This window comes from Melozone crissalis, unplaced genomic scaffold, assembly GCF_028551555.1.
Source record: "Melozone crissalis strain CALT ecotype California unplaced genomic scaffold, PUWL_Pcris_2 ptg000041l_1, whole genome shotgun sequence".
In the NCBI taxonomy this organism is placed as follows: domain Eukaryota; kingdom Metazoa; phylum Chordata; class Aves; order Passeriformes; family Passerellidae; genus Melozone; species Melozone crissalis.
In genome coordinates, this window is record NW_026535819.1 from 10,046,433 (window position 1) to 10,065,420 (window position 18,988).

General features: G+C 48.5%; 2 protein-coding genes across 2 annotated transcripts in view; both read right to left on the reverse strand.

Moving 5' to 3' along the window:
• PNPLA7 (patatin like phospholipase domain containing 7) overlaps positions 1-18,988 on the reverse strand; it is a 135,528-nt gene that overhangs the window by 55,887 nt on the left and 60,653 nt on the right. The window contains exons 21-22 of the mRNA XM_054283911.1: positions 8,192-8,252; positions 5,116-5,265 (exon numbers count right to left, since the gene is read on the reverse strand). Of these exons, the coding sequence (XP_054139886.1) occupies positions 5,116-5,265; positions 8,192-8,252 (211 nt within the window). The remainder of the gene's footprint in view (positions 1-5,115; positions 5,266-8,191; positions 8,253-18,988) is intronic.
• FKBP15 (FKBP prolyl isomerase family member 15) overlaps positions 9,938-18,988 on the reverse strand; it is a 159,178-nt gene continuing 150,127 nt past the window's right edge. The window contains exon 31 of the mRNA XM_054283913.1: positions 9,938-9,950. The gene's annotated coding sequence lies outside the window, so the exon portion shown is untranslated. The remainder of the gene's footprint in view (positions 9,951-18,988) is intronic.

Here is an 18,988-nt window from a genome sequence, read left to right on the forward strand (position 1 = left end):
ACCAGAATTCATCAGCATGATGAATTGCACAGCAGCAAAAGCTGCCCCCCTTCCTGGCACTCCAGTTCAGAGCTGGAAAATTCTGCTCCTGCTTTCTGCAAGTTGGATATTGCACAGCCTGCTTTCTTGGAGATCCAGAGCCCCAGATGGGCTGGCACACTGGAGCCAGGGACAGCAGGGCTGCAGCCCCAGGGTTACTGTGCCCTGCAGGACTTTGGGGTCTCTGTGCCCTGCAGGACCTGGGGGTCTCTGTGCCCAGCAGGACATTGGGGTCACTGTGCCCTGCAGGACTTTGGGGTCTCTGTGCCCTGCACAACCTTGAGGTCACTGTGCCCTGCAGGACCTGGGGGGTCTCTGTGCCCTGCAGGACCTGGGGGGTCTCTGTGCCCTGCAGGACCTTTTGCTCTGCCCACAGAACCCAGAGCATTTTTCATTCTATCTCTGTCTCAAGATGAAGGCAGGTCCAGCTGTTGCTGCCAGGTCCCAAATAAACCTTCCATCCCCCAGCTTGTGCCAGCAGCAGAGCTGCCCCAGGCCAGGCCCAGCACAGGGAGGAGCTGGAGCTGCTGCAGAGATCCAGAGGAGGCTCCAGGGGGATCAGAGGATGGAGCAGCTCTGCTGGGAGGAGAGGCTGGGACAGCTGGGATTGTGCACCTGGAGAGGAGAAGCTTTGGGAGGACCTCAGGGTGGCCTTGCAGGGCCTGAAGGGGCTGACAGGAAACATGGAGAGAATTTACAGGGGACAGCACACAGGGAATGGCTCCTACTGCCAGAGGGCAGGGATGGATGGGATACTGGGAATTGGGAATTGTTCCCTGTGAGGGTGGGCAGGCCCTGGCACAGGGTGCCCAGAGCAGCTGTGGCTGCCCCTGGATCCCTGGCAGTGCCCAAGGCCAGGCTGGGCAGGGCTGGGAGCACCTGGGACAGTGGGAGCTGTCCCTGCCATGGCAGGGGTGGCACTGGATGGGATTTAAGGTCTCTTCCAACCTGGACCATTCTGTGATTGGAAGCTCCATGTAAGCACAAACATCCCTTAGCATTTAACTGGGACACAATCCTACTGTCTGGAAACAATATGTGAATTATCATAAATCACAGAAACACCAAATGTCAAAGGAACCAGCACAAATGGTCTGGGGAAAGCTGTAGGTGGTCCCACACACTGGTGCTCCCTGTGTGCAGAATGCACTCCTGATGGAGAGCGGGCTGCTCACCTGAGCTGCTCCCATTAAAAATCAAATTATTAAAAAAAAAGAAATTTGAAAAAAAAATTAAACCCAAAAAAGGAATTATGCAATGAAACCACTTAGTCCTGTCTCATTACAGGCAAAAATAGATTTTTTTTCTGGAGGAAGAAAGATTCTGAGTACATTTTCAGTTTTTGTGGACAGTAAATATTCACTATCAAACTGAGATTTTCTAGTTGTCATTACTTTTATATCCCTTTAATAATACAGAAGCAGCTAAAAATTGCCAAAGCAAGCTCCAAAATACTGTTGAATAAATTCACCTGCAACCAGCTCCAACTCCAAGCACTGCCCACAGCCTTCTCATGCCAATTCCAGGAAAAGGAAAACAACTTCTTAAGTATTACATTGTGTTACAACCCAGCCTGCATTCCCACCAGGACTGGGGTCAGGCTCCTGCAGTTGATGATTCTTGCAATGGTCTCAGTGTTCCTCCCTGCATCCTCCTCATTCCTTCTATCCTCCTCTCCAACCTGCATCAGGGGAATTCAAGGCATCACTGCAATATCCTGCTAAATTCATATTAACAGGAAGGGGAAGGAATTTTCTGTAATCAATATATTAATTTGCAAAAGAAAGCTAAAACCAGCTGTTCTCCCCACATATTAAGGCTGCTCTCCACTGCTCTGGAACAGATTTGAAGCCCAGAGCAATGAAATTATACAGATCAAATGTTAAGTATGGATTAAATGTTAAGTCAAGTATTGTAATCAGATGCTGCCATTTAACTTACAATTAGAAAAAAGGTTGGTTCAAGGAAAAAAAAAACAAAACCAAAAACCCCAAAAAAACCGTGAATAGCAGCAAATGTTCAAAGCAATTTTCCAAACTGAGAGTTCCTTTCAGAGAAGATTTTCAATTAACCTTTGTCAAGCACATTAACAGCTCTCATTTCCATAAAGCCAGGGCAGGTCTGATCCCAGCTCACACTCAAACCCCAGGAGAGCCCAGCTGGGAGCTCAGGGAAGGGCTCAGGGAAGGGCTCAGGTGGCAGCAGCTGCTCAGCAAGGCCTCAGTGTAAACCTTTCCACATGCAATCATGGAATGTTTGGGTTTGAAAGGACCTTAAAACTCATCTCATTCCATCCTTTCCATGGGCAGGGACACCTTCCACCATCCCAGGCTGCTCCAAGCCCTGTCCAGCCTGGCCTTGGACACTGCCAGGGGTCCAGGGGCAGTCACAGCTCTGGGCAACAGCTCCCTCATGCCAAATATGCAGGTGAATAAAAAAACAACCTGAAAACAAATCAAAATTTCACTCCACTACTCAGTTCATTTTCTGTTGCAGGAAATCAGAAGAAAAAAAAAATCATTCTAAAATCCATCCTCTCCAGCACCTGCACGTGGCTCCCAGCACTTCGTGAGGAACACCCAAACAACCCCAGCCAGAGGGCAGAGGGGAAATACAAAGCTAATACATACATGGAAATATAAGTTAAAAAAAAAAAAAAGGGTCAAAAAAGAAAATATTGCTTCTGCTAAATAAAGAAGGAAAACCTGCAGGCTGCCCCCAGCCCAGGCCAGGCCTGCAGAGGCTGAGGGGGCTCAGGCCTGGTGTGGGGCCTGGTGCAGGGCCTGGTGCGGGGCCCGGGCGCTCCTGTGCCAGCGGTGTTTGGGACCAGATGGCTCCTGTGTTTGCCCACAACACTTTCCTCTTCCCACTGCAGCCGTCTGCTCCCTTTTGGCAACAACTTCAGGTGCCAAGGGTGTACAGAACCATCTCGAGCTGCCAAGCACGGCACAGGCGTCAGCACAGGGGAGGAATTTAAAAGGGTGAAGGAGGAAAGGCCGAGTGACCCCCCCAAACCCCCCGTGGGCACCTGCCTGCTGCTTTCTGCCCAAATTGGTGTTTTTATTCTGAACAGTCCATCTACCTACTTAAGTTTCTGTTTGTTTTATTTACAGGCTCTTAGTGTTGTCACACATCAAAACAAGCTGGCAGTGATCCCTAAGGAGTCCCCATTAGCAATACAGCTCCATTATGGATTTAACATTTTTCTGCCATCACCAAAATAAGAGGAATCTTCAAACACCCACAAATTAGTTCTCACTGTAACAAGGCTCCACCATAAGTTGCACATAAATTCAGATTTAAGAGGTTAAAGAGCTCATACACCACTGGCATCTTCCTCTGCCTGTTCACCCAGAAGATTTTTAAGCACCAACAGGAGTGTCAGCTCCAGACACTAAAAGTCAGAAAGAAAATTACCAATAAATGTAAGTGGTTCCACCTCAAGCACCACATAACCTGTACTTTTAAATAAGCCATGAGAGAGCAGACTAAAAATTTCTCAAAGGACTACAGGAGATTCACTCAAGAGATCTGTAACAGCATTTGAGAATGAAAAGAGGATGTTCAGGAAATGTCAAATACCACTAATGAACACAAAATGAATTCTGAATTAAATGCATGAGTTTTGTGAGGAACTGGAATGTGCATAAGCAACTTCACCCATGGATAAAGCAATTAATGACTCAGCCATGAGCTGAACACATGGTTTTGTGGGCATGAGACAGACAAACAAGCTGGCAACAAATGGGACAATGATTTCAGACTAAACTTCAGATTTCCAGTGCCAATCTGGATCTCCCTCAGGAGCCTCTCCCACCAAATCTTATGGTTACCACTGATGTACAACCACAATGGAAGAATACTGCTGAAGAAACTCTTTGCTGGATGAAGTTTTTCAGCTGAGGAGGTCTGGAACACTCTCACCCATGAGCTGGACAGAACCAGACCCTCAGGTGCCATGGGAACAGTGCCCTGGTGTGGGATGTGTCTCCTGGAGTGACTGTGGGCAGCTGAGGGCAGCCAAGACAAGGGCAGAGAGGCTGGCGAGTATTTCCAAGTCATTAAGACAAAAAAGTTTTCCACTATAATTAAGGATGGGAATAGAGAAGCAAGAAGCATGGAAAAGGCTGATCCTGACCACTGCTGAAGAATCACAGAATGGTTTGGGCTGGAAATTACTTTAAAGATTACCTGTCCATGGACACCTTCCACTGTCCCAGGTTGTTCCAGCCTGGCCTTGGACACTTCCAGGGATCCAGGAGCAGTCCCAGCTTCTCTGGGCAACCTGTGCCAGGGCCTCCCCACCCTCACAAGAATTCCTCCCTAATCTGACTGTGACAGTGTTCACAGGGATCCCAGGATGAGGGAAGAGACGAGGATCTGACTCCATATTTCAGAAGGCTTGATTTATTATTTTATGATATATATTATATTAAAACTATACCAAAAGAAGAGAAGAATGGATTTCATTAGAAGGCTGGCTAAGAATAGTAAAAGAATGAATAACAAAGGCTTCTGTCTCGGACAGAGAGTCCGAGCCAGCTGACTGTGATTGGCCATTAATTAGAAACAACCACATGAGACCAATCACAGATGCACTTGTTGCATTCTACAGCAGCAGATAAACAATGTTTACATTTTGTTCCTGAGGCCTCCCAGCTTCTCAGGAGAAAAAATCCTAAGGAAAGGATTTTTCAGGAAATATCATGGCTACATCTCACCTAATCCTGCCCCGAGTTTATAACCATTCCCTACCGTTCTGTGGGGACCTTGGCCATATAAAAATTCCCTCTCCCTCCTTTTTATAAGGCCACAGGATTCTCTCCAGAACCTCCTCCCCAGCCCTGTGACCATCTCCAGGTGCTGCTACCCCTTGAAACAGCACGGACACCCCTGTGGCAGGTGCCAGCAGTTCTCACTGTAACAAGCCTCCACCATAAATTGCACATAAATCCAGACTTCAGAAGGTTAAAGAGCTCATGCACCACTGGCTTCTTCCTTGCCACTGTGACCCCTCATGGCACTCTGAAGTGGTCAGCAGGGTTTGTTTGCTGTGATGGCACCATGAAGACTCACCCACAGCACTGAGGGCGTGCTTGAGCTCCAGGGTGAAGGCTGTGAGCGGCACCTCCTCGGACACCGGCATGATTGCCACTGTGGACAGGTTGCTGGCAGGATTCCCTGCATCCCACTTGCTGCTGGAGCTGTGCAGTCCCAGAGGATGACCTGTTCACAGAGAAAACACCTGCCATCAGTCAGCCAGGCTGCTAAACGTGGAATTGTAATTTTTCCCAACTCCATGCAGGCAGGAGGGAAAGTGTCACTGTGTCACCGAGCTGCTCAGTGTCACAGAAATGGAACACAAACCTCCACAGCATGTGAGAGCAGAGTTCCCACATATTTCATTTCAAGAGGATGAAGATCAGTTTCCATCATTTTTGGTTGCTGGTACAGCATGTGTGGGTTGAAGTCAGGCAATTTAAAAATATGCCTGGAATATGTTAAATGAAGCATGGATCTACCTGACCCAGGAAGACAAAGATAAAATAGCACTTAAAATCCCTTTACCACAACTTTGGAACTGATTCCATGTGACAGTGTTCACAGGGATCCAAGGATGAGGGAAGAGATGAGGATCTGACTCCATGTTTCAGAAGGCTTGATTTATTATTTTATGATATATATTATATTAAAACTATACTAAAAGAATAGAAGAAAGGATTTCATCAGAAGGCTGGCTAAGAATAGAAAAAGAATGAATGAATAACAAAGGCTTGTATCTCGGACAGAGAGTCCAAGCCAGCTGACTGTGATTGGCCATTAATTAGAAACAACCCCATGAGACCAATCACAGATGCGCCTGTTGCATTCCACAGCAGCAGATAACCATTGTTTACATTTTGTTCCTGAGGCCTCCCAGCTTCTCAGGAGGAAAAATCCTAAGGAAAGGATTTTTCATAAAAGGTGTCTGTGACAATTCCACAAGAGGAATTAGCTTAACTAACAAAACCTCCAAACCTGTTGTGTCAGTGTTAAAATATTCCAAAATTTTCCAAAACTTAACAATCCTTTTCCTATGGTATTCTTAAGCAAGGAAGGAAAATTCAACACAGCTCCTATAGAAAATGTGCATCTCTACCTGTTTTCCCTTCTCTGCAAAATGCAGTTTTACAGATATGAGCTTAGGAGTATTAAAATATGGAACCTCTGAAGTAGCTGCAAAGTACCTGGGAACTATCTTTAATATAATTTGGTGAGTAAGGACAGAGGAAAAGCAGTTTTTGAGAGAAATCTGTAGTGCATGTGAGGAAGATCAAGATCTTCCCAGACAACTTAAGCTGGTGAAGGTCAATGTTCTACAAACTGTTCTTGTTCTGATACTCTTTTTTTCTCTTTAGCTGAGCCTTCTCAGAAAATCCCACTCTGCTGCTAATGCCTGTCTACTCAGCTCTGAGAACACAAAAACATTTTGAATTCAAGTTGGGATTTCACATCCTGCTTATCTCATTTCACCCAGCAAAGGCCTAAGGTGTACCATCAAGGTGAATTCTTGAGCTGAGCATGTGGAAATACTTGATATCCCCTGTGCAAACCCATTCAAAGGCTCAATGCCACAGTGACAGACCACTGCAGGACACAAAGAAATATCAGATAAACTTTTTCTAAAAAAAAGATATTCAGCAATTGAGTTATTCATTTCAAATCTTCTAAAACAGCTCTGCACAGAACATTAAATAGTTTTCCCCCACCTTCTGGTGATCTTCAAGAAGATATCTGTAGGTTTAAACAGGTTCCACATCACAGCTCAAGCCCTTCATCTTCACAGGCCCTTCCCTCCTCAGAACTTCAATGGTGATTCTCTGATTGAACTCCTGTTTTTCTCACTAATTTTCCTCCGACTTTCTGTTTCCCCCATTTTGCCCAGTTTCCCAGGCAGTGCAGCCTCTGCCCTGGGCCACAGAGGCATTTCAGCAGGCACAGAAGTTTAATTACAATTACCACCAGGCATTTGTGCACAAGGGGCTGTGCCCAGAAAGCTGAGCAGGTGAAGAAAGAGCAGATTCCCTTCCCCAGACTGCTCTGAAACAGCAAAGTAGGTGACCTTCATTTCCAGTCTCCTTGGAATTTGGCAAAACCAGCAACTGAAGGAATTAAAACCCCCCAGCCAAACAAAACCCAAACAATCCTCAGCATCAGAGAGCCCCACAACACTCCCAGCAGTGAACAGGCATCTGTTTGCTTTCAAATGCTGCTCAAGGAAATTGGGAGAATTCCCTCCTACTCCCTTCAGTCAGTAAAGAGACTTTGTGTTGGTGCTGCCACAAACACAGAGCTGCAGAAGCAACCCATGGCAGGCCATTTCCTCCCAGACAATTCATTAAAATACTGCAAATCCAGGCTTTGAAATCAGTCTGTGCTGCTGCTGCTCAGCACGGTGCTCTGATTCCAGCCCATTATACAGCTGCTGTTTCCAATGCTCCCTTCACATTGCTCTTGCAAGAAATTCCAGGGAAATTTCACTGCACACAGGCAGCAACACTTCTGGATCTCAATTGCAAATTATTTCATTCCCACACCCAGTTAGCCATGCTCTGCCAAAACCATCATGTGTACACAGATACAATGAAATCACCATCCACGTGCATCTGCAGCTGTAACAGACCACAGAATCTCAGACTGGTCTGGGCTGGAAGGGACCTTAAATCCCATCCAGTGCCACCCCTGCCATGGCAGGGACACCTCCCACTGTCCCAGGCTGCTCCCAGCCCTGCCCAGCCTGGCCTTGGGCACTGCCAGGGATCCAGGGGCAGCCACAGCTGCTCTGGGCACCCTGTGCCAGGGCCTGCCCGCCCTGCCAGGGAACAATTCCCAATTCCCAATATCCCATCCATCCCTGCCCTCTGGCACTGGGAGCCATTCCCTGGGTCCTGTCCCTCCATCCCTTGTCCCCAGTCCCTCTCCAGCTCTCCTGGAGCCCCTTCAGGCCCTGGCAGGGGCTCTGAGCTCTCCCTGGAGCTTCTCCTCTCCAGGCTGAAATTCAGCAACGCATTTCCTTTCCAAGCATGCAGTGCCTGTTTCCAAATTTAAGGATGCAAGTGTGGCTCCAAGGGAGCCCCAGCATCAATGGGAATAGTCCAAGAATGAGTCTCACCTCCCTGCTGCAGACTGCCAAGGATCTTCTCGCCCAGCAAGTGAATAAGTCTGGTCACAACCTGGGAGAGAAAAGGAAAAAAAAAAGAAATATTCAGGCAGAATGTACTGAAAGTAGAGCATCCACATGGAGACTTCCAAACTTTTTTAAAATGTTCCCTTGAGTTGAGGCACACAGAGTCAAGGGTTTGCAGCTGCAGCTTCTTTCCTGGCTGTAATGTGTGGTGATTGGTCATTTGTCTTGGTTTCTCCTGCCTTGTTTTACTTTAATTTGGAAAAACAAGAAAACAAAACAACCCTGGAACAGGCAGGATTTAACTTGCTTTGGGGAAAAAAAAGATTATTTGGGGAAACATGTCAAATTGCATTTCCAGCTCTCCTCATTTCTCTCTGCAGTGCACCTGCCCCTCTAAGTACTCTCAGTGCTCAGGGGGGCTGCACCTTTTGTAGGTGCTAAAGGCTCAAAAAACCTGTGTTCAAACAGACCCTTCCCCAATCCTGGTGAATGGTTTACAACAGCCAATTTGAAATATTTGGGGGAAAAAAAGGGGAATAAATACACCTCCCTAAACACCTGCAGAATCAAAACAAACTCCCTAAAAAATTGCCTTCCCCCTCAAATCATGTTTGCCTGGTAATTCATGTTTGAAGACACAGATGTGGTCCCAGCTGTTTTTCCAGCAGGACTATAAACTAATATTCCAATAGTCAAATGTATCTCCAAACTGACAAGGCTCTCTCCAACATGACCAATCAATAATTCCTGACAAGTGGGATAGCAGAAGACTAATCCTTGCAATATCAATAAGTGACAGACATAGAAAATGCAGCATTTATTCTGAAAGTTCTACACAGATGTTTTACCAAATAAGGAAAAGACTTATTTAAATGCATTAACGATTAATAGAGCAATCATTAAATATTCCCCCTAGACAAATAACTCTAGGTCAAAATAGCTCAGGAGGACATGAAAAAACCCCCAAACAACTGCCACAACAGAAGTTCTCCAAGGTCCACAAGCAAAACAAGCAGCAGCCAGGTTAGTTGGGATCCTGGATAAACACACCCTGCTCCCACAGAACAGGCACTTTGGGATGCAGCTTTCACATCAAGGGCCAGGTAGGCATCAAGACAGGTCAGGATGCCCACCTGAGTCGTTTACACATCCTGCCTTACAAACTAAATCTAATGTATCAAACTCCCCTGCACTGTGAAATGCTGTGGATAAAACACTGATGTATTTGGGAAATGAGGGAAGAGCAAACAGAGGCTCCCAGCACAAGAATGGCTTGCAGTGGAACACAGAAAAAGAGTTACCAAGGTTATTTCAGGGATTTCATGGCATGGCTTGGGGTGGAAAAAACCTTTAAAGCCCATCCAGTGCCACCCCTGCCACGGCAGGGACACCTCCCACTGTCCCAGGTGCTCCCAGCCCTGCCCAGCCTGGCCTTGGGCACTGCCAGGGATCCAGGGGCAGCCCCAGCTGCTCTGGGCACCCGGTGCCAATTCTACCCCATAGCCATGACTGCAAGTTGGTGAAGATGCCACGTGAACACCTTCTCAGTGACCAGGACAAAGCCCTTGGAAGTGTCTCTCCCTTGCCCCAGGAGCAGGCACAGTGCCCATGCCCACTGCCATCCATGTGGGGAGGACAGCAGGAAAGCTCCAGCACCGTGCTTGTCCTGGAATCTCAGACAGGATCTAAAATGCTTCCCCTTGTTCAAAACACAACAGAACCTGATGATCACCCAACCACACAACTCAACACCACCACACTCCAAGGCTCTGGGATTCCCCAAAGGCTACAGAAAACTAACCCAGCCATAAGGAGAATTCAGGGAATCAGGGAATTCTTCACAAAAATAGAGACTGATGGCCCTTGCTAAAGGTGATAATCAGTCCCCAGAGCATATTTGCTGTACCCAGCTCACAGGCTTCACCTAAACCTGCAGCAGCACAGCAGGACTTTCCTTCAGCAGTTTTGGGAGGTGCCATGAACATCTTACGCTTCTGAAGCACTTAAGCATCAGAATTTTAATTACTTACTAAAACCATCTCCTGTATTTATAACTTTTTCTGCTTTACAGGCAGCTAAGGAGAGCTCCAGCTAAGTTACAAAATATGTCCAAGGTTAATGATGGAACTAAGAATAGAACCCATTGGTCTCATTTTCCACTTGGCTGCTCCTATTACTGGGAAATATTATTTGTCTTGTTTGCTGGAGCAAACCTTACAGCCTTGGTATGTATAGATAGGGAAAATTATTTCCCTGGTGACTTTGTACAACAAGCAAAGCTGCTCCCCAGAACGGGATGAGTCACTCTGTCGCAGTCATGGCAACGTCCAAGGAACATCAATTTGGGATCCGAGCTCAGAACTGAAATTTCCACAGAGTTTTATATTACATACACCAGATATCCTCTCACAAAAAGGCAATGTTTTCCTCTAAAAGGGACTTGTCCATCCTTCTGAGGGAGAAGTCAATACAAATCACATCCTTCCATTGACAGCAGACCTGACCTGATCGACCCTCAGTGTGCAGGGCAGCAGGAGCAGCTCTCCCCAAATTCAGGGCAGCTGGGGAGAGCTGAAAAGCAGCAGGAAAAATTCATCCTTCAGGTTTCCAAGCCCCTTTATTCTCACTCCCACGCAGCAGCAGGGCATGAAGGAGCAGCACAGCTCAGTGCAGCCCAAGAAACAAGGAAGCCAAGGGATCTGGGAGGGGGCAGAGATGGCTTGGGCAGGGACAAGCAGGAGTCAGCCCTTGGGCTGGGAGCAGGACGACAGAGATTGAAGGGAAACAATTACTCCAAGTAATTGTCTGGAGGAGATGGAGGCAAAGGGCAGGTACAGGGTGGTACCTCGGTGCAGAATCTGGGCTGTGACTCAGCAGTCCCAGATCCCTCCTGTTCAGCTGCACTTTGTAGGAAACTCAAGGTGAGGCTGGGTGTCTTCTCCCAGGTAAGAAGTGACAGGACATGAGGGAACAGCCTCAAGCTATGCCAGGGGAAGTTTAGGTTGGATATCAGGAAAGCTTTCACTGCAAGGGAGGTCAAGCACTGGCACAGGCTGCCCAGGGCAGTGGTGGAGTCACCATCCCTGGAAGTGTGGATGTGGCACATGGGGACATGGGTTAGTGGTGACCATGGTGGCACTGGGGAAATGGTTGGACTTGATGATCTTGGGGACTTTTCCAACCTTAACAATTCAAGGAAAGCTCTGGGAATTGGCGGTGGGGTAGGGCAGGAACTGGACTGACCTGGAGATCTCAGTGAGTTTCTCTCTTCTGGGGGTGCAGCCCCAGCCCTGCCCCACACTCCTGAGCCAGGGACAGCCTGGGCACTGCTCCTCCCAGAGCCTTCTGCCCCCTTCCCCAGCCAGCCTTTCTCAATCCCAGTGCCAGAAGAGCCCAGAACACTTCCCAGACATCTGCACAAGCAGAATTCTCTCATTTTCACCATCACCCAGGGCTAGACAGCCTTCCTGGTTGGAAGCTTCTGCTGTGCTCACCCCACAGCACATCCTGGATTTTACAGCTTCTCCAGCAGCCAGCCCTGCAAACACCCCTCCTGCTGGCACAGCATCAGGCAGCTTCAATTTAAGGCTTGAAGGAAAATCTGCAAGGAGGCAGCGAGTCAGAGCCCAGACAGATCAAACACCACCAGCAGGCTCCTAAATGAGGCGAGGATCGTTAATTGCCTGTAGTAAAGCAAACGCAGCTTTTGGACCCCTCATGCTGGGGATGGAGCTGAGCTTGGTTCAGTTAGTGAGGAAAGGGAATTAATCCTTGCTCATGATGAGGAACAGCAGTAGCAGTGAGTGCAGCCAGCTCAGTTAATCACAGTTAATCACAGTAACGAGCAGCAGAGCTGTGGATTGGACACTTGGCTGCCAGGACAGGTCTGCTCAGAGCTCCCCAAACTGCCAGGGAACACAGCTTCCCACCCCTGCTCCCTGCCCAGGCTGGGCGGTGACTCAGGAAGGTCACAGAGCACCTGAAGAGGCCCTACAGAGGCTCATGGAGTGAGTCTGGAGCCATGGGGTCTGCCCAGGTCAGGGAGGTGACTGAGTTCACCATCAAAAATATCCCCAAAGCACACAAAACCCCTCTCTCCTGAGCTTATGCAAGAGTTTTCAGGCCAGAAGGACAAAATCTGATGTTAAAGGTCTAAAAAACTGAGTAAATCTCCATTTCAAAAGCTCCTTGGGGCTGCAGGTGCATCAGTGCTGTGCTCCAAAAGCCCCAAACCCCTCCAGCTCCCACAGACACCACTGCAGATATCACCTCATCACCCTGGCCCAGGGCAGGATGTTCAGGTAAAACTCTTTCCAAGGGAAATGGCCATTTCTCCTCCTCCTCCTGCCACCCACTCCCCTTTCCAGATGAACTCCCAAGACATTTTTGTGCAGGGCAAAACAGGACAAAGAGTTTCTGTTTCTCAAATGGTGTTGGAGAGCACTTCCCCCAGCACAATTCCACCTCTCCCACCCAGCTCAGCACTCACCACCTCACCCACCTACAAACATCTCACCTTCCTGGCTGCTTCTGATCAACTCCATCCCAGTGAGACCCACTGAGGCTCTCCCAGCACCCCAAACCTCTCCTGTCTGCTGCGACAGTCTGTTCCACCACCTGCTAGAGAAGCTTCTGGGAAACCATTAATGTTCCCTGTGCTTAATTAATGTTCAATTACTCCACAAACCTGCAGCCTCTGCATTCGTGGCAGGGCAAGGCCCAAACACCACATCCCAAGGGGTTGCATTTCCTTTCTTTAGGAAGATTAATTCCTGTTTCAAGAGCAGGATGTGGCCAGGCAGGATCTCAGCTCTGCTCTTGCTGGTGCAGCACAGAGCTGAGTGCTCCATCCATCCATCCTGGGGCTGAGGTGTTACCAGAGCACCACTGGCTCCACAGCCACTGCAATTCCCACAGCAAGAGGTTACAGTCACTCTGCAGTGCTGTATTTCCTAAAATCCCTTTAAATATTTCCAACTACTACCTACCCCTGCTAATCTTCCAAGGCTAGGTTCTGGTTAAAGCTTTTGTTCCTATTCAACTGTGAAACTCAAGAGTTGATTTACAAAAAGCTCCTTTGAAAGTGATTTTCATGAGAATTCAGTCAGAAAATATTTTCCTGTGGACATTTATTTCACTCTGTGAGTACTATGGGATGGCCTGGTAAATTGAATTATCTGCTGATAGACAACTACTAATCCAAACAAAGCTTCCTCCATCATAGGTAACTCTTGATTCAGAGAAAACTATACATGAAGGGGGCCTACAAGAAATGTGGAGAAAGAATATTTATAAGGACATGGAGGCACAGGACACAGGGAATGGCTCCCAGTGCCAGAGGGCAGGGCTGGGTGGGATATTGGGAATTAGGAATTGTTCCCTGGCAGGGTGGGCAGGCCCTGGCACAGGGTGCCCAGAGCAGCTGTGGCTGCCCCTGGATCCCTGGCAGTGCCCAAGGCCAGGCTGGGCAGGGCTGGGAGCAGCCTGGGACAGTGGGAGGTGTCCCTGCCATGGCAGGGGTGGCACTGGATGGGCTTTAAGGTTCCCTCCAACCCAAACCAGTCTGGGATTCTAAATCAGGGGAAAATTTCACAAATTCAACACCAATATCCAAATTCACAGCCACAAATAACTGATGTAAGGTCCTGTGGTACTACAAATCCCTTTTAGTTACAACAGAAGAAATACATAAAAGTATATGTAAGAAGAAAACATACAAAACCCAAACTTCATCATCTGAGCCCTACCCTGCCCCAGGGTTCAGCTTTCACTGTCTGTGATGTTAAATCAAAGCTCCTGTGCAAGGAAGCCAAGGGCCAGACCCAGGAAGCCTCCCCAGCCCTGGCAGGTTCCTGGCAGGTTCCTCTCATTGTCTCCTGCAGGTTCCTGGGCCAGGACAGCAGCCTTGGCTGGAGGAATGAACCTGCCATGGCTGTGTCAGCCCTGCACAGCCAAGGGGGGTGTGCAGCCCTACAAACTGAATGGGGTTTTCCTCTCTGGATCCTCCACCACCATCCAGACCCAACAGAGCAGGATGCTGCAGGGAACAGGAGCCTTGGAGGGGAGCTGTGGACTCTCCAGTGCCTTTCAAGTCTTACAATAAGATGCTTCCTAGTTCAGCTTTTAAAACTTCAGTCACCCCCAAACTGTAATCACAGAATACTCTGAGAACCTCCTGAGATGGAGAGACCCCAGGGATCCCCCAGCCCTGTCCCTGTCCCTGCCCAGCCCCCCCAGCAGCCCCACCCTGGGCACCCCTGGCAGCGCTGCCCAAAGGCTCCTGGAGCTCTGGCAGCCTCGGGGCCGTGCCCATTCCCTGGGCAGCCTGGGCAGTGCCAGCACCCTCTGGGAAGAACATTTTCCTCATTTTAACCTAAACCTCCCCTGACACAGATCATTGGACACCAAAGAGAAATTAAATATGTTAAATAACAATCTACTGGTGCCTCCACAGCAGAGCTTCACGTCCAGGTGTGATTTAGTTAAAAAAATCTGTAACAGGGTTTTGTGCCACAGAGACCCTATGGATGAGCTGCCACGAAAAACAGGCCTGCCAAGGGTTGGCTGTTCTACAAATAAGAACAATGGGAATTAAATAGTGCAAACAGCCATTTTTACCCACACAAATCCACAGAACAGCTTCTGGGAAGCTCTTTCCAGGAGCTGAGATTATCCTTGACCAGCTTTCTTAAGGGCCTTTTTTAAGGGACAAGAGAGGAGGAGAGGTAAATTAGGTCCTCAGCTCGAATAAAACCAGGGTGTTATTGAAGTTTCACATGGCCCCAGATCAGACAAACACTGGCCTGTCCTGGAATCAGGGAGCTCAGCAAGGGGTCTCTGATTGCAACTTTGACGTTTGATCAGCCTGTGACAAAGCAAATCCTCAATGCTTCCTCACAACAATTCCTGGCACCTTTTCAAATGCTGCTGAAGCCCACAGAGGAACTGAAGCTTTATCCTGGGGCTGTTTGAGCTTCTAATGCTTGGGATCAATCGTGTCTTGAAGAAAAATGTCATTCTGGCACTGGTGCTGATTAAATCCCCCCTCCTGCCAGCCTCACTCAATGACCACAGTGCTCCCACTGAATTCCTTCTCCTTTTCACATCCACTCCTCTTACAATCAAGGAACACTTACTGGAATGGGCCAGGACAAGAAATACAGAAAAATGCAGAAGCACAGCCTCTCCTGACCTATCCCCAGTGCCACATCAAGCCCAAGCCGTGACGCAGATTGTGCCCAGTGCTTGTGGGCAGCACTTTGAAAGGAGGGCACATTACAGAGCTCACTTTGTAAGGCAGATAACCCTGGGGAGGGCTCCAGCCACTTCACAGAGGCTCTGGCTCAAATACTCCTATGAAGATAGCAGAACTCTACTTGGAGATGGATGACAGGTTCTGAATATATTTAAAGCCCAAGGGCAGACTCAGAGAATTAAAAGAAAGATGCAGAAAAACTCTTTCTATTTCTCAGCACGCGTTTCCAGCACGCCAAAGGTTGTCTCACAGTTCAGCCCCCACAGCTCCCAAGCAGATTCTCAGCAACCAGCAGGTCTAAATTCCAAGTTAGAATTCTAAAAACTAACTCAGCTCAAAAGAGTCAAAGCTAATCTAGGAAATGTGATCCCAGCTCTGCAGCAGTGCTGGAACATCTCTGTGATCTGCTCACAGATTTTTGTGCTCTTGCTGCTGCCTCGACGCTGCTTTGTGGTGCCAGGAATCGTGAGCTGGTTCCCTGTCCTACTTTCCAGAACTGAAGGCAGGGATGAAAATAGAAAGAATCAATTCCTTTCCACTCCTGCAAGGCTGGAGAGCTTTGAACAGCACCAGAAATGAGCACAGAGGCTGTCAGGGAGCAAATGCTCTGGCTGGCAGAGAACCCTGAGGGCTGTGCTGGAGAGTGGGGGCACCAGGGTGCACAGAAGCATTAAGTTTGGCACCATGGACCACTTTCCATTGGGAATATCTAGGATGCCATATCCAGAGTGAATCAAGGTTGAGATGCTTTCCTGAGAAGCCACATGATGTAAGCTTGACTTCTGCAGACTGAGCAGGATCTAGAAATCAACATCTGTCATTTCTGGAGACATAATCTGGAGTTTTGGCTGTTATTTATAACTGAGGTCAGGCTCCCCACATTCACCCATCTGTTTCAGCCCTCAGAATAACCTAAGCTATGGTGGGTCACTTGGAAGATCCCAGCAGATCACCTCCTGTCTCTCCCAGGACCAAAGCAGCTCTCAGGAGACAAAACAGAAGGCAGTCACATGGATCTCTCCAAGGATCAGCCATTCCACTTCTCCAGATTGTAGATCTCAGCTCAAGGAACTGGAATGACTGCCTGGACTAACAGAGCACGATTTCCCTCATTTCACACAGTTCTCACTGGCAAGCACCACCCACGTCCTACAATTTTCTTACGCACCAGGTAATGTTTTCTTACAATGCATTCCAGAGTTGGAACCCTTCCTGCATCACCTACAAACACAGCATGGCTGGGGAAGAGTCTGCAGGATGGAGTCCTCCCACTAATTCCTAAAATAAAGGGGTTTTCAGCCTTCATAGGAACTGTCTGGAGCCTGATGAGGGGGCAGCTCCCATTTCTGCTCTGTGACAGGGACAGCAGCCAGGGCACGGCTGGGGCTGGGCCAGGGCAGCTCAGGCTGGAGCTCAGGGCAAGGCTCTGCCCCCAGAGGGTGCTGGCACTGCCCAGGCTGCCCAGGGAATGGGCACGGCCCCGAGGCTGCCAGAGCTCCAGGAGCCTTTGGACAGCGCTGCCAGGGGTGCCCAGGATGGGGCTGCTGGGGGGGCTGGGCAGGGACAGGAGGGGGATTTGATGATCCTGGTGGGTCCCTCCAGCTCAGGACATTCTGTGGTTCCTTGATTCTGTAAAGCTCAAGGGTAACAAACAGAGGGAAACCCAAGCTCAGGAGCTGCCCAGCTTTTGGCTGTTAACACACATAGACCATTCAGGCTCTGCAGAAGCTGCCAAGAGGCACACCAAAAAATCCAGTTCTCCCTTGAAGTAAGAGAGGATTTCACCTGACTTGGGGACCAGCACCTCACTGATCATTATTCACCAAGTGAGACTCATGCCAACTCACCCTCAGCAGGCAGGGCAGGAGCATGGAGCTGACAGAGGCAGAGCTGCTTCCTGCCCTGTGTTTTTCTGCTTTGCAGAGGGAAATCCTCCACCACTGCTGAATCACCACCCAGCTCTTGCTACCCAGTCAATTATTTCAGAGCTATTGCACCTGCTATCCCTTCATTACTTTATTACTTCTGCTTGAATGGGGAAAACAACATCATAAAGCCTGTGTATAAATCACTCTCCTAGAATAACAGCCAAGGAAATAGGACAGAATTCATTTGGTCCATCCCTCTGCTCAGCACTAAGCATTACTCCACTGATCGTTTTAGAAGAGGTTATAAAAACAAGTAACAATCTTTTAGTCTTTCTGGAGAGTAGAATGAGCTTTTTCTCACTGCAACTGCTGCCATTTCAGCTCAGTCCCAGTTGCTCTGTTCCAGTATGGTGAGCAGCATCTGCCCTTCCCAGCACAAGATAATTTTATACATCTGAAAATAGCTACCATGTCTTCCCTTAACCTTCTATGGGCTTTTTGTCTTTATAGGTCAGTATTTCTAACCAGCACTCAGCTGCCTCCTTGTGCTCCAGACTCTCCTCCTTTGGTCTGCCTCTGCCTTCAGATGTGGTGCCAAAGGCTGGTGCTGAAGCTTTTCCAGCATCAAGGAAATATCAGACTTTCTTCACTCCAAAAAGCATTCTGCTAGCATAGTTATGGGAGTTTTTGCAACTCTGTGACACTGTCCAGGCATGGACAGCTTTTGATCCTCTAATGCCTGGATTCTTTTTCTAATAAAGTGAACCAGCCCTTGCCCTCTGCACAACATTTATCAGTTTCCAGCTCAAGCATTTCTCTCCAGTAAAATCCTTTCAAGTTTACTTTGGCTATTCTGGTTGTCTCTCAAATTTCAACCCTATAGTTTTGCTCCATCACTTCAATTCCCTCTCACTTCTGTCCTTCCTCTCTTACCTGCATCCAAAGCAGTGTGGGCAGCAGGGCAGGGGGGATTGTGCCCCTGTGCCTCAGGTGAGACCCCACCTGCAGAGCTGCCCCAGCCCTGCCCAGCACAGGGAGGAGCTGCAGCTGCTGCAGAGATCCAGAGCAGGCTCCAGGGGGATCAGAGGATGGAGCAGCTCTGCTGGGAGGAGAGGCTGGGACAGCTGGGATTGTGCACCTGGAGAGGAGAAGCTTTGGGGGGACCTCAGGGTGGCCTGACAAGAATCATGGAGAGAATTTACAGGGGTCTGGAGTGCCAGGACACAGGGAATGGCTCCCAGTGCCAGAGGGCAGGGCTGGATGGGATATTGGGAATTGGGAATTGTTCCCTGTGAGGGTGGGCAGGCCCTGGCACAGGGTGCTCAGAGCAGCTGTGGCTGCCCCTGGATCCCTGGCAGTGCCCAAGGCCAGGCTGGGCAGGGCTGGGAGCACCTGGGACAGTGGGAGGTGTCCCTGCCATGGCACTGGATGAGATTTGAAGTTCCTTCCAACCCAAAACATTTCCTGATGGACTTAACAGACAAAAAAGAAAACACACAAGGACAATGAAATCTTATTAAAATATTTTACCCTAAGTTTTTAAGACAGACTGAAGGCATTAACTGCATAAATCACCTACAGAAAGTCAATCTTATGTTCCTCTTTCTATTTCTAGTGGGGTTCTAAAACAATCCATAGAAAAAAATGCAAGTTCTCACA